We start from the raw sequence: 14,337 nt of genomic DNA on the forward strand, positions 1-14,337 counted from the left end.
GTTCACAGTCCAGTGGGGGACACAGACCTGTTCATAGTCAGGGATGATCTAAATTGGACAGGGTTGGGGGAGTACATGGGACTTGAGGGGCCCAGTGGAGGCACCTAACCTGACCTGGGAGTCAGGAAAGACTTCCTGGAGGAGAGGATAGCTAAGCTGAGCCTTAGAGGATAAATAGACAGCATAGAAGGGAATAGAAAAAGGTTGAGTCTAATGAAATAGTGAGTGCAAACAGCTGTGAGTGGGGAGAGGGCTTGATACATTGAGGGAACTAGAGGTTCACAGGCGCTAGAACAAAAGGTGTGAAGAGAGAGGTTACCAGGGAGAAGATTATGCAGGCTGAAATTCCAGACTAAGAGTTTAGACCTTCTCTTGAGGGTACTGGGGAGCTCTGGCTGGTTTTGAGCATAAGAAAGTCAGGGGCAGGTTTGTGCTTTAGGAAGACTCCTCTAGCTGCCAGGTTGAGGGTAGCTGGGAGAGGAAGGGGGCAAGGATAAGGCAGAAGATCAGAGACGAGGCTAGGGTGAGGACACTGAGGTGGGAGGGAGAGCCTGGAATAGGACCAGGGCTGTGGGAGAGAGAGGAGGGGAAGAATTCAAAAGACTTTTAGGAGGCAGAACAGACAGGACGTGGTGAGTAGCTGATTTGGGAAAGACAGCACAGGGCAGTGGTAAATAGCATGGGCCAGAGGTCTGAGAGCCCTGGGGCTGGAGGCTTCCCAAAGCTGGGTGACCTTGGACAAGAGACTTCATCTTTCTGAGCCTCAGCTGCAGAATGGGGCTGAGGGGAATCAGTGAGCTAGTACACGCCAGCGCTGAGCGCAGAGTAAAATGCAGTTATCACCATCTTCATCGCTGTTATTGGGGCCACCCTGTTTCCCCGCCTGGAATATTCCCCCTCTCTGCTGGCTAATCCACTCTCATCCTTCAGGTGTATATTCAGATATTACCCTGACACCCTACCTGAACTCAGGTCTCCTTGTAAGATGTCCTCACAGGTTCTGTGCCTGCCTTCCCAGTAGTTATCACTTTTGTAGTTGTTAATTAAATGGGTAATTGATTAGTGTTTAAAGTTTGTCTCCTCCACTGGACTGGGAGCACCATGAAGTCAGGGTCAGGGTTTTGTCATCACCAGTGTGTCCCCAGGACCGCTCAGTGCAGGGCCGGGCATAGAGCAACCACCCAGCAGATACTTGTTGAATGAGTAAATGAATGAATGAATGATCAAATGAATAAATATTTGCTTAGTTAAGTGGATGCGTGATTAAATACATGAGTGAGTAAATGAATAAGTGAGTAAGCAAGTGAAGGGGAGGAATCCAGGATCACTCTCAAACTGTAAATATCCTAGAACAGAGAGTGTAGACGAATTTTTCTTAATCTTTTGGAGTTCTTTGTTAGTCTGTTAGTCGCGGAAAAAGAGGAACGCATCCACAGAGAGAGTCCCAGGTGGGGAATGAGAAATTGCTGAACACAGAAGTGAACCGACGTTGTCGGAGCCAATCCGCACTCTGTAACATGTAGTTGGGGTAAAGGAGATACACACCACGCCCGAAAGGTGGAATTGAACCACTCTGTCGCTAGACAGCTACAGGTTTGAAGCCTGCACCCCAGACCACTGAGGATCATCCGGGCAAGTAACTGGGTTCCCCACACAGCTATATAAAATCCATAAATTTCCACTTTTTTAACCTATGGTGATGTAGTTTGGGAGCGTGTGAGACTGTTGACTTCAACATCTATAAATTCTCCCAATCTATTTATTACGGTGCATATCCTTCCAAAATGTTGAGTTTGCCTCATATGAGTTGAATCATTGTCGCTTTAGAAACTGTCTCATTTGCATAGCGCCGCGGATTCTGGGAAACGGCGCCAAGGGACCTGGCGCCCTCCCTTCTGGCTGTTAAAGGGCCAGAAGCCCCTTTTTCCCAAGTAAGAAGTCCATTTTTTAAGAGAAAAGATTCATAATTCGGCATTCAGAGGCCCCTTTCCTAAGAAATCCGAATTCGAGTGGGTGGGTTCCTGCTAGAGTCTGATTTAGCCCAGCCCCGGAGGCTCCGAGCTGGCGGCTATAGGGCTGGGGCGACACCTGCTGTTCTTTTGTGGAACTTCAGCGATCTACAGAGCCCTACGTTCTTTCACATGTTCAGTGAGCACCTACAGAGTCCCAGACGCAGTCCTAGGTTCTGGAGATGACAGAATTTCTGTCCCCATTGAGCTTAGGCATTAGAGATCATCAGTTTTTGCATCTGCATTTTATGGCCGAGGAAAGTGAGGCGTAGAAACGGATAGTACCCTACTCTATCCACCCAGCCCATCCACTTGGGAGAACAGAACTTGTGCCATTGTAATTATATTATTACAAAAAAAGTGATACTTTTAAAATCCAAGTCAGTGATCCTTTGCCAATATCATTCCCCGACATGAAACCTTCCCAATGGCTCCCGTCTCAGAATAAAAGTCAAAGCTCTCATCACAGCCTTACAATCCCGATGATTAGACCTTTGCACTCCTCGGACCCGATCTCCTACTCCTCTCTCCTCATATACTTGGTTTCCGGCTCACAGGTCTCTTGCTGCACACATCAGGCATGCTCCCTTCTCAGGGCCATTGCGTTTGTTGATCCCCCTGCCTGAATCTCCTTTCCTCCGCATGTTCCCATGACTCACTGCCTCTCTTCACTCTGGCCTCTGCTTAAATATCAGCACTTAATGAAGCCTTCCCTGAGCACCCAATCTAAAATAGCAAGCCCTGTCACTCTATCCCCTTCCCCTTCTGGACTTTTCTCCATCGCCCTGATCACCACCTGCCATATTCTACTTCTATTTGTTTATTGTCTGGCTGCTCCCGCTAGAATATCAGCTCCATGTAACCGTGGACTTTGTTTTGGTGGGTTTTGTTTGTTTGTTTATTTGGCCGCGCCGCGAAGCTGATGTGATCCTAGTTCCCTGGCCAGGGACTGAACCCAGGCCCTAGGCAGTGGGAGCACGGAGTCCTAACCACTTTGGTTCATTTCTATGTCCCTGGTACCCAAAGAGTGCTTGAGCACTTGCCAGATGCTTACTAAATGTTTGTAGGATGAATGCAAGAATATTATCGCTATCTTTCTCTGAGCCTCAGTTTCCCCATCTGGAAAACAAGACTAGTGCAACTAGGGGGAATCATAACGAGCAGCTGGCTATAGAAGACTGACATGGCACCAGGCAACTGGGAGTCACTCAATAAAGGCTGTTTCCATCTCCAACTTGTTTCCTGCTTCCAGTGGGGGTACCAAGGATGGGCTTGGGGGCTTTAGCCATTCCTGAACCCATAATCGCAACCAGTCCATCTTCCTCCTTTTTTTGAGATGGACAAATGGACACTCTGTCTTATGGAAAGTATGAATAAAAGTATCTTTAGGAAATGTTGCTCTTTTATTTGGAAGTTTAAAACACTGCCCCTGCTTGGCAAATTCAGATTCAAGAGAAGCCCCCCTAAGTCCTGTTTCTTTCAGTTAGCTAGCTGCTGCTAGGCAACCCCTGTATACAAAACCTGAGGCTGTAACTACTACTCCTGTAACATCATTATCTAGCTCCTAAAATGTGACAAGCATCACAAGAGGCAAAATTTTAGGTGATGCACAAACATTTTAAATGGCAATAGTTTTATGTTTAACTGCTATCTTCTATTTCTGGCAAGCGATACTGACTTCCTTGGTGGTGGAGTAACATTTCCTTTTAAAAGACATTTTATTTTTTTAATAAACCAATTTAAAGAAAAAATTAGGCAAATAGCAGAACAGATGATATAAAGATCATCAAGGTCCTGAGGGCTGACTGAGGTTTGGGAAACAATGTCATAACTAACAATGCAGCTTCTGTTTACTGGACATTTATTCTATGCCAGGCCCTGTAACAAGGGCTTTACATGTACGTAGTTTATGGCGACAATTTTCTATTTGAGGAAATGAGCCTTCAAGAAGTGAGGTCGGGCTTCCCTGGTGGCGCAGTGGTTGAGAGTCCGCCTGCCGATGCAGGGGACACGGGTTCGTGCCCCGGTCTGGGAAGATCCCACATGCCGCGGAGCGGCTAGGCCTGTGAGCCATGGCTGCTGGGCCTGCGCGTCCAGAGCCTGTGCTCCGCAACGGGAGAGGCCACAGCAGTGAGAAGCCCACGTAATGCAAAAAAAAAAAAAAAAAAAAAAAAAAGAAGTGAGATCACTTGCTCAGGGTTACACAGCCAAAAAGTGAAGATGATTCAAATCCAGTTCTGTGGGTCTTTAGACTCCAGTCTCCTGTCTCCTCCTCCCCCAGTTTAGTTTTGGAAACTGAGGCCCAAAGAGGCCATGAGGCTCTGTGCTTATTCCCAAGGCAGTTGGAATGGAGAGAAGCGGGTGGAGAGGTTGCAGAGAGAGAAAAGACATGGCTTGCTGACTGACTAGATGTGGGGGGGTGAGGGAATAGGAGTCCAGGGCCATACATGGGTCTCTGGCTGGGCGACAATGTGGGCAGGAGGGGATGTCCCTGACTGGGAAATCAGATAGGACAAGGAAGAGGTTTAGATATGCTTGAGGGGGGAGGCTTCCATTAGGCAGTTGGATACATGGGTCTGGGACTCAGGTAAAATGGTTGCACAGCAGGGAGAGTGTGGGGATTGACTCGTGATGTCTGCCTTGAGCACAGGCATGGAAAGTGGCTGTCAAGGCTTGGCTAGCCCTGGGATTAGCCAACTCTCAGATGGCAGAGGGGAAGGTTCTTCCTCCGCAGAGATGGGGAAGGTTCCTCCTTGAGTATCACTTACCTGCTTTTCAGTACAGGAAGGTGAAAACTGGAGGGGGCTGGAAGCACAGGAGGCCTTGGGTTTTCCACAGAAGTCTTTATTACAGTGTAAATCCAAGCTCAGGCCTCCCCTGGGCCCCATGCAAAGCCCCAGCGTTGGGGCCAGTGGCATCCAGGAGACACCACCCCCTCACGGCGCCTCCAGCGCTGGGGTCCCGGAAGTGCAGGGCGTGTGCCCTATCTAGGCAACTACAAGTCCCAGCAGGCCCCGCGGCCAAGGTGCCTCGCCTTTCCAAGACTCCTGGAGCAGAGCCTCTTGGGAAATGTAGTCCTGGCCACTCTGGCAATTTGCGCAAACTCCCTGGTGTGAGCGATCCTGACACCCACTGGGAAATGGCTTGGGATGAGGCAGGGAGAGGGTGGGGATGGAAGGGAAATGGAGGAGGGCAGAGGGCTACAGGGGGTGGGGGCAGGCGTCCCGCAGGCAGAGACACCCCTTTCATTCGGCTTTGGCTTTGGATCCGGAGACTGCGGCTGCTGCCGAGGCAAGGGCTCCGGTCCCTGGGAACTTAGCTCGGATCCTGAGGGAGAAACAGGTGGAGTCAAGGGGTGGGGCAAGCGACAGGATAAGTAGTATCTGAGAACTAAAAACTGGATAGAGGAACTGAGTGCCCAAGCCAGCCCCTGCCCTCCACCTACTGGCCTGCGATGGAACTGTCTCTCACCTTTTAAGAAAAGCAGGCACTCAGCTCCAGGAGATTTAGGGACAGGGAATATTGGGGGTGGGGGCGAGGAGGAGCATTCCCAAGTTTTCTCATTCCCCATCCCATCCGTCTCTACCACATGCCCTTACTTAGCTTTGATGTGGCTCAACTGATTGGTCACCAATCCCACATACTGGTCAATCTGGGCCTGGGGAGACAAGAAGGGGTGAAAGGAGAGATTGGAGGGGGTTCTTCTCCCTAATTCATTAAGAAAGCTGCTTCCTCCCCCACCCCCAGATCAGGAGCTGGGAGGAGTGGCCCACCACTCCACCATCAACTCTAAACCTGATAAAATACCCTTGGAAGTCAGAAGTCCAAGGTGAAGTGTCAAGTCAATTGGACCACACTCTGTGTGGGAAGTGATGTCAGGTAGACACACAAGAATTTGCCGGTGGCTTTGCGTCCTGGGAACTACTGTTAATCTTTGAGTGAGTTTTGTGTGTGTGTGTGTGTGTGTGCTTAGGGGCAGTGTAAGAATAGAGGGTGTTAGCGTTGGTTGTTGAGTCCCTGAGTGGATTGATTTAAATATTAGTTTAATTCAGTGTTAACTGACTTTGTGAGCCTCGGTGATGCCGGCGTGTGAGGGAGTGAGGACTATCTCCCTGGCAGGAACATGCATCGTTTGGCTCTCAGCTGTGCTGGAGAATGTCAGAAATGGAATGTTGGTCCATCTGCCTGTCTCTGGATAGGATATATGTCAGCTGGCCCTGGTTCTGTCAGTGTTCTGGGCTGGGATGGGTGTCAGTCAGACCCAGACTATGTGTAGGGATAGATGGCGTCAGTCTGTCTGTCTGTCTGTCTGCAAATGGAATATGCGTTTGTCAGCCTCTGGTGGTATCAGGGGAGACGGGGTATCGGGGTATCAGGAGAAGGCATTCATCTGTCTGCCTGTTTCTGGCTAGAAAGAGTGTTGTTCAGCCTCGTGCTATGTCAGGGAGAGAAGACACCAGTCAGGCTGCCTCTCTGGAGGTAGGACGCGTCAAGGCAGACCTTGGCTCATTGGTGGGGAGGAGCATCAGTTAGTCTATGTGCCTTGGGTTGGAATGTGTCAGTCAGATCCTGGCTCTGTCACGGGCCACCTATCGAAGTGCCTGTCTCTGGCTGTTGAAACATATTCGGTAGACTCCAGCTGCATGCAGGAGGGGCAGCGGGCAGACCACCTGTGTCTAGCATGTGTCAGAGCCTGATTCTGTCAGGGGTGGGAACACCAGCTTGTCCTCCTGTCTCTGGCTGGGACATCTGTCATGGACCCTGGCTGTGTGTGGGGGGGGTTGTTTGGCTGGGGTACTGCCAACTGAGGGCCTGTCGCACTTACCTGGTGTTGCCGGTACAGCAGAGGGACTGTGAATAAACCGATCACTCCTGCGGGCACAGAGATGGGGGTCAGGGCTCTCCAGGGAGATTAACAGCTCCATTCAGAGCCCTGTCCTCCAGCAGACCCCAGCAACCCACCTTCCCGCCCTGCCCCTCACAGCCTTCCCAGCTCACCCAGAATGAGAAGAGTCAAACCATTGAAGACGGCACCCACGAAGGTCAAGATGTAGAAGAGAAGGGCCAGCTGAAGGTGAGGGTCGGGGTCAGCAGAGGCTATGGGGTACACCCTGGGCTGGGAACTTCCCCAGCAACGGCCCGCCTCCCCTCCTCCCCCCAGGGGCAGGGAGTTGAATGTTGGGACCCAGGAGGGAGTGGGGGGCTTCGGGGCACCTTGAGGGAATCCACGAAGTCTTCTACCAGAAAGAAATGCCGCAGCTGCATGACCGCAGAGACCACGCAGGAGGCAATCTGTTGGGACATACGTTCTGTCTGCTCCCGAGTCAGGGTCAGGTCCACATCCAGGTAGGCCCTGAGAGAACAGAGGTGTGTGAGGCCACTCAGTGGGTGGATGGGACCCAGGCTGAGGGGCGTGGCTGAGTCAAGGGCAAGAAGTGAGGGTTGGGGAGTAAGGCCAGGTGTAGCATGCTAGGGTGGAGGTCAGGGTCAGGAGACGGGATCAAGGATTAAGGGTAAGAGGTTAGGGTCTGAGGTTACGGCTGGAAGTCAAGGGTCAGAGTCTGGTTTAATGCCAGGGTCAGGCTGGAGTCAGGAACAGGAACAGGATGGGTCAGGGCCAGGGTGAGAAGTCAGTGCCTGATCTGAGGTCAAGGGTCATGACTTAGGGTCACCACTGAGGTCTAGACAGAGGTCAGGGTTGGGGGCCAGGCTGTAGGCTCTCACTGGAAGGGGTTGGCGCCGTCCCCCCGGTGCACGGCCTGCAGCACTTTTCGGTAAACCCTGAGAGAGATGGTGCCGCAGAGCAGCAACAGGGCCACATGGGCCGCCACGGACACGATGCTAAAACGCAGGAGGCTGAGCAGGGAGACCATGAGGCCTGTGAAGACCACTCCTGACGTCCTCGTGTCCTTCCAGTACAGCAGGTCTGCCACTGTGGAGGGAGGGGGCGGCAATCAGGCTGGGGTTTGGAGCTGGCCTGGCTGACCTCTTGACCTCCTATTTCCTGTCTCCGGGCTGAAACATCACCTCTTGACACACCTGTCAGAACCTTAACCCAATTTCCAGATTTTTATTTATCTTCTTTTATTCCATGCTTGCCTCCTGGAAAACCCAAGTTAACTGTCTAGCAAGTCCCCTCAAGCTTACTTCTGCCCATAGATAATGTGTGAACACAATTTTGGGTGAAAAATCAGTCTTCTGCATCATGCATATCTCACTCTACTTTTCCTCCTAGAATTCCCTCCTAGTCAACGGGAATAGCTATTAATTCATTCTTTTTAAGGGCTACACGATATTCCATGGTGTGGCTACACCATCATTCATTTTATTCAAACATGCAGCTATTGCTGGGTCGTTTATTTTGTTTCCTCCCCCCATCCTCTTCCCTGACAGTACTACAAGCACCAGCCTCCTGCAGATATTCTTACCTCCGGCAGGTTCTATTTCTGAAATAGAATGCCAGGGGTCGAATCGCTGGGTGGACTAAGTATGTATTTTCGAATGTCATAAATATTATCAGATTGCTTACAAGTAAGACTGTAACAATCCTTATTTCTATGAGCAACATGCAAGTGATCTTTTCCCAGCATCCTGCCCAGCAATGGGTGTTATTGTTCTTTTTATTTTTTGCACCCTGACAGGTGTAAAGTCATATCTCCTTGATACCACTACCAACACATACATCTAAGTCCTAAATGTATTAATAACATCATCCTCCTCCTTCCTAGGCCCTAACTCAAACTTCTGACCCCTTTCAGAGATCCTAAACTCACCTCCCAAGCCCAGCCTCTGTCCTGATCAGTGACCTTTGGACCCCAACGTTTCATCTCACTCATCTTTTTTTTTTTTTTTTTTTTTTTGCAGTATGCGGGGCTCTCACTGTTGTGGCCTCTCCCGTTGCGGAGCACAGGCTCCGGATGCGCAGGCTCAGCGGCCATGGCTCACGGGCCCAGCCGCTCCGCGGCATGTGGGGTCTTCCCGGACCGGGGCACGAACCCGTATCCCCTGCATCTGCATCGGCAGGCGGACTCTCAACCACTGCGCCACCAGGGAAGCCCTCATCTTAACTTTTAACAGCCGTCCCTATAATCGGCTCTGCTTTGAGCCCTGAACTGAGAGCCCAGTACCCTGCCATCTATTTCCAGACAGTCTCCATCCTCCCACCCTTAACTCCAATCAAACTGACCCATCCCAACCAGTCCCCCTCACAGTCTGACTCTCCTCACTTCTGTATCTTCCCTATGCACATCCTCCCATGTACCTCTAACTAGGGTAGACCTCCCCTCAACCCCTCCCCTGCAGGCTCCCCAAAGCCTGAGCCAGTGGTGGGGGAGGGGCCGGGTCGCCTGAGGCGGGGGCTAAGTTTAGGCACGCTGGGGGGAGGGTGCCTCTCAGGCAGCTGTGCTGGCCTGTCCAGCTACTGAGTGACAGCACCGCCTGGGCCTGAGGCTGGGGGAGGGGACCTCACTGCTCTTGGGCCCCAAAGCTCCGGCTCGAGAGAGAGGGGACCCCATACTCCCTCCACGCCCTCCCTAGACACCCCCGCAGCCCCCCAGCCCCAGCCTGCCGCTCTGGGGAATCTGGGACCAAGAGGAAACATCCCCCAGATTTGAGGGCGATAAAAGTGAATCTGGGTCCCTTTCCACGGTCCCCCAGCGCCCGCGTCCCAACCCGCCCCGAAAGCCCACCTTTACTCCCCATCTCGGCTCCGAGTGAGAGGCTACAGACACTGCTGCTTCTCAGGGATTTTGCCCACTTCAGTGGAACCCGGAGGGAGGGAGGAAGGGGGCGGGGCCCCTTTGTACCCAGCCAATGACTCTCCATTGCGGTGGGAACAATTCCAAAACGGGGTGGCTCTCTTTGTAAACAGCCAAAAGCAGTGATGTCTAAAACCTACCTATAGGAACCGTTCGTGGAGGCTGAGCATACTTTAAAGTAAGGCGGGGTCTATTTACAATTGGCCAATTCATGTGGTCAGGGAATAGGAGAGTTTTTAAAACGCACAGAGTTTACCTTTACTTGCCCAGTGGCCACATTCAGAAAAGAGCATTATTTTTTCAGGGATTTGGCCTGTCCAAAATCAGCCTCTAGGGGGAGCACTCCAAAAGAGGGATTATTTTTTAGCAATTAGCCAATCCTAATGCTTCTTCCAACTTCTCAGGTGGGAGGGCTAACTTCTCAAGTGGGAGGGGGAACCATGTAAAAAGAGCCAATAGCAATCTCAGGTAACGGGAAAATTTTTTTTAAAGGGTGGAGTTTACAATGTCTTGCCAGTAGCAATACCTCCTCGCTTCTCCATTCTCCTCCGTTCCTTCCCGAGGATGGTCCCTTTAAAAATCAATCCTCCACCCTCGCTGTAGTCCAAAGGAGCACGTTCCCTCATGCACTTTACCTAGAAAGTGTGGTTCCAATGTGAATTCTGATTGGTCCGTGCTATCGAGGCACTGCCCCGTGATTGGCTCCCGCTCCAGCCGCCCCCACGGCTCTTCCTCCTCCTTCTTGTCCAGCGAGGGCTCATCTGGCCACGAGTTCGAATCCCGAGATCGAAGTGGAGATGGGGTACGGGCCTGAGGGATCCCAGAGCCAGGGCTGGGCTGTGGAGTCAAGACTTCGGGCGGCGAGGATTGAGCGAGTCCGAGTTGTAGGTCCAGTTCTGGTGCGTTAGAGAGAGAAGGCTGTGAGCTTTCACCATGGAGGTGCCCTAAGGAGAGACCACCCACCCCTGGTGGCTTTGGTCCCAGCACCTGGGACATCTCACCTTTCCCAGCCTCTCCAACCTCTGATCCATCGGGATCTTGGTCATCCAGCGGGGTGGAGCTACTGGTGGCAGAGTCCTCCCCGGACCCTGCTCCCTGGGCCGCCCAGCCCAGTTGGTCCAGTTGGAGCCCTAGGTCCTCCAGGGGGCGCTCAGCTGGAGGGGCAGAATCGGGGTGACCACGGCGCCCGGGCTCCGGGGATTGGCTTAGGCTGGGGATGCTCTCCAAGCTGTCGCCCAGGCCAGGTTGTGGGGGCGGCTCTCGCGGCTCCGAGACTGAGCGGCCCTGGGGCCGTGGGCGGCGAGCAGCTGAATCCCTGCGGGCCCCAGAGCCCAGCACGCCATCGAAGGCGATGTAGGAGAAGGTCAGCTCCCGGGGAGTGCCCCAGTCCTGCGATGTGGTCTCCTCCTCGTCTTCCTCTGAGAATTCCCGGGCTGTATGCAGCTCCCGAAAATCCGAGTCGTCGTTCCCTCCTGCCATGAGCAAAGGAGGGCATGAACTCCTCTGACCAAGACCCTACCTAGCCCGCTCCCCTTAACCCCTTTACCCAGCTGTGAGCCCCCTTCAAGTCCCACTCTCACACCCTCCCTCTCTGCTTACCTTCTGTGGAGTCAGGGGTAGAGGAAGCTGTAGACGGAGCTTCTTCTGCAAGAGGGAAAGAACCAAAGACTCTTAGAAGCTTAGATTGCCCGAGTTACAGAAGTAGTGTGCTAGTCCTGGAAACCTGTCTGAATTAAGGAATCTTAGAGTTTTAATTACAGGACCTCTAGAAGATTCTGTATACAGAAAAACTGTATACAGTACAGTTTACTGTATACAGTAAAACCTTAGTATCCCTGCTGTCTGAAGCTCAGTCTTAGAAGTTCAAATCCATGAATCTCGATCTTAGTGTCTTTAAATTAGGGATTTTAGGAGGCTTCAATTAATTAATTCTTTCAACAACCATTAATTGTTTAATACATGCCAGGCACTGTTTTAGATCCTGAGGATACAAATGTGAACAAAACAGACAAAATCCCTAGTCTCATAGAGCTTACACTCTATAGGGGAGATAGACAGTAACAATTAAACTTATGATGTTGGGTGCTAAGTGTGTGGAGAAAAATTAAGGTAAGGGAAAAGAAAGTAAGGGGATGCTATTTCAGACAGGTTGGTGAGGAAGACTTCCCGGATGACATTTGAACAGAAACCTGAATGATGTGAGGAAACCATGCGGATATCTAGGGAAGAGTCTTCCAGGCAGAGGGAAAAGCCAGTGCAAAGGCCCTGAGGCAAGCACTAAGCTTTGCATATCTGAGGAACTGAGAAGTGTGCAGATGTGACTGGAACAGGGTGACTGATGGGGAGATGGAAGGGCGATGAGGGCAGACAGGAAAGGCGGGGTGGGGTGGGGGTGGGGAGATCACGTAGGGCCTTCCTTTGTAAGCCCAGGTAAGGACAAGATCTTAGAATGTTGGGATGATACTCTTAAATGTTGAAATAACAAATTCTCAGAATTTTGGCATGTCGACTCCCAAGACATGCAAGTGGCTAGGTCGGCGTTGCAATCCCTAGCTGTCAGAACCATAGGGGTGTGAGACAGAGCTTGTTAGACAAGAACTGTTAGAGCCCTGGGCTCAGAAATCATAAGGCTCAGGCAGGGCGTTTTCAATTATGGAATTCAGCCTCTCAGAGTTTGCTTGGGGCTTTGCCTACAGGAGATGCTCAATACGGTTTGGAGATTGAAATCAGATGCCCCCCCCGCCCCCACCTTGTTTCTTCAGCTAGGGAATAGGAGGCCAGGAATCAGAGACCCGGAGTGGTAAAACCTAAGGACCCAGGAGTCCTAGTCCCAACCCAGGGATGGCTGTATCCCGGGGACAGGGGATTGTACAATTCGGGCGAGGTCGGGGCTGCCTCTGAGTCTGGGGAGAAAACGGAGGTGGGATGCGAAGATGGGTGATGCGGGGGAAGGGGGGAGTCAGACCCCTCTTCTCCATCGTGGTTCTACCCCTCTATTCAAATCCCCTCACCGCTGGCTGTGGCCAGCACCAGGGCGAGGGGACAGCTCCCGGAGAGCTTCCTCATCCCCGGGCGGAGCCCCGCGGCACATTCAAGGGCCCAGAGCGCCCCCCGTCGGCTATCTCAGTGCCCCCAGCCTCTGCCCAGTCTCACTCAGGTTGTCCGGGTCAAGTCGCCCCCATCGCCGCTAGAACACGGGGGGAAGGGAGAGCTTCCTTTGTCTCCTTCGCCTCCTCCCCATCTCGGCTCTCCCGCGGCCCAGGTCGGAGGGGAAACCGGGGAGGAGCCCACCCGGGCCTCTGGGCCCCACACCAGGCCTGAGCCTCCCCCTACTCACTGCAGTGGGCGAAGACCGGCAGGACCTGCCCCATGGCCCCCCTCGGGCCTGCATCGGGACCCCCGCCCACTCCGGCCACGCCGCCCTGGGCCTGGGGCCGCGAGCGCTCATCTCCGCCGCGCCCAGGACGCCGCCGCCGCCATCCTCGCTGCCCCCTCCTCCCGGGCCGCTCCAGCAGCAGCCGCCGCCGCCGCCGCCGCCCTCGGTTCGGCTCAGCGGGGGCGGGCGGGGCCGCTGTGGGGCGACTGCAGCGCGGGGACCGGGGGCGGGGCCAGAGAACGGGGGGCGGAACCTGAGGGAGGGCGAGGGGGAACACCCGGGAGGATGGAGGTAGGGCGTGGCCTTCCTAATAGAGGGGCGGAGCTAGGACCGTAGGCTACCAGTCGAGAAGGCCGGGAAGGCGGTCTGAAGGGCGGGGTCTAGACAGAAGGGCCTTTAGGGGGAGAGAAGCGGGACCGAGGGTAGCGTGAGGGGCTCCGGGAAATGATGATGGAGCCTAGGCGGAGAGGATGGGGGCGTGGATCTCAGAGTGGGTTGGGGTGGAGCTAGAGGTGGCATTGAGGGGAGGGTATAAAGATTTTACCACTGAGAGGTAGAGGTATAAGTCTAGATTCTCAATGGGAGTGGGAAAGGGGGCGGGAAGAAACTACTCGGAAAGTTTTGAGACAAGGGGAGGAGCTCAGACTTGGGGAGGTTTAAGCTAATTTAGAATTGTTCAGAGTTGGGCGGGGCCAGTCCGAGACTGAGGAGCTAGAGGCGTGGCCTAGAGGGAATAGGGCAGAACAATCAAGGGTAGTGGTGCTGCCCAGAAGGTGAGCTGAACCTGGAGTGAGGCGAGACGGAGAGGGGAGGGGTCGAAGTAAAAAAAATTAAGCATTTAAAGCTTTTGAAACCCGGATGGGACCACTGATGCGGGAAGAGGTTGAACAGAGTCGGGCTGGGGAGCCGAAGCCGAGTGTTGTGTTGAGAGTACGGATTCTAGAGATTGATGCCTGTAACACTGTTTACTTCCGTGACTCAGTTTCCTCTTCGGTAAATTGGAGATGATGATGTATAACAGTGTGTAGCTCATAGTAAATGCTAGTTTGGTGCTATTATCTTTTTTCCCTGACCCAGACCCCAAACCTCACTTTGAAGGTGCAGAAGAGAGGAGAAGGAAGGGTTCAATCCCTTCCAGTGACTCGACTTGAGTGCAAGTCAAGGGCATAGGAAGGAGATTTAGGTGGTTTAAAAT

At 52.8% G+C, this 14,337-nt stretch overlaps 1 protein-coding gene across 1 annotated transcript; it reads right to left on the reverse strand.

The window, feature by feature from the left end:
* Positions 1-4,970: 4,970 nt before the first annotated feature.
* RTN2 (reticulon 2) lies at positions 4,971-13,137 on the reverse strand (the record flags this gene model as incomplete). Its single annotated transcript, XM_079723371.1, has 10 exons — positions 4,971-5,336; positions 5,609-5,667; positions 6,835-6,881; positions 7,008-7,077; positions 7,224-7,362; positions 7,734-7,941; positions 10,402-10,662; positions 10,768-11,238; positions 11,366-11,410; positions 13,104-13,137. 10 exons carry the CDS (start codon positions 13,135-13,137, stop codon positions 5,255-5,257), a joined length of 1,416 nt encoding a protein of 471 aa, XP_079579497.1. The 3' UTR covers positions 4,971-5,254.
* Between the last annotated feature and the right edge of the window lie 1,200 nt (positions 13,138-14,337).

The sequence above is a fragment of the Hyperoodon ampullatus genome, assembly GCF_949752795.1.
Source record: "Hyperoodon ampullatus genome assembly, chromosome: 18".
In the NCBI taxonomy this organism is placed as follows: Eukaryota; Metazoa; Chordata; class Mammalia; order Artiodactyla; family Ziphiidae; genus Hyperoodon; species Hyperoodon ampullatus.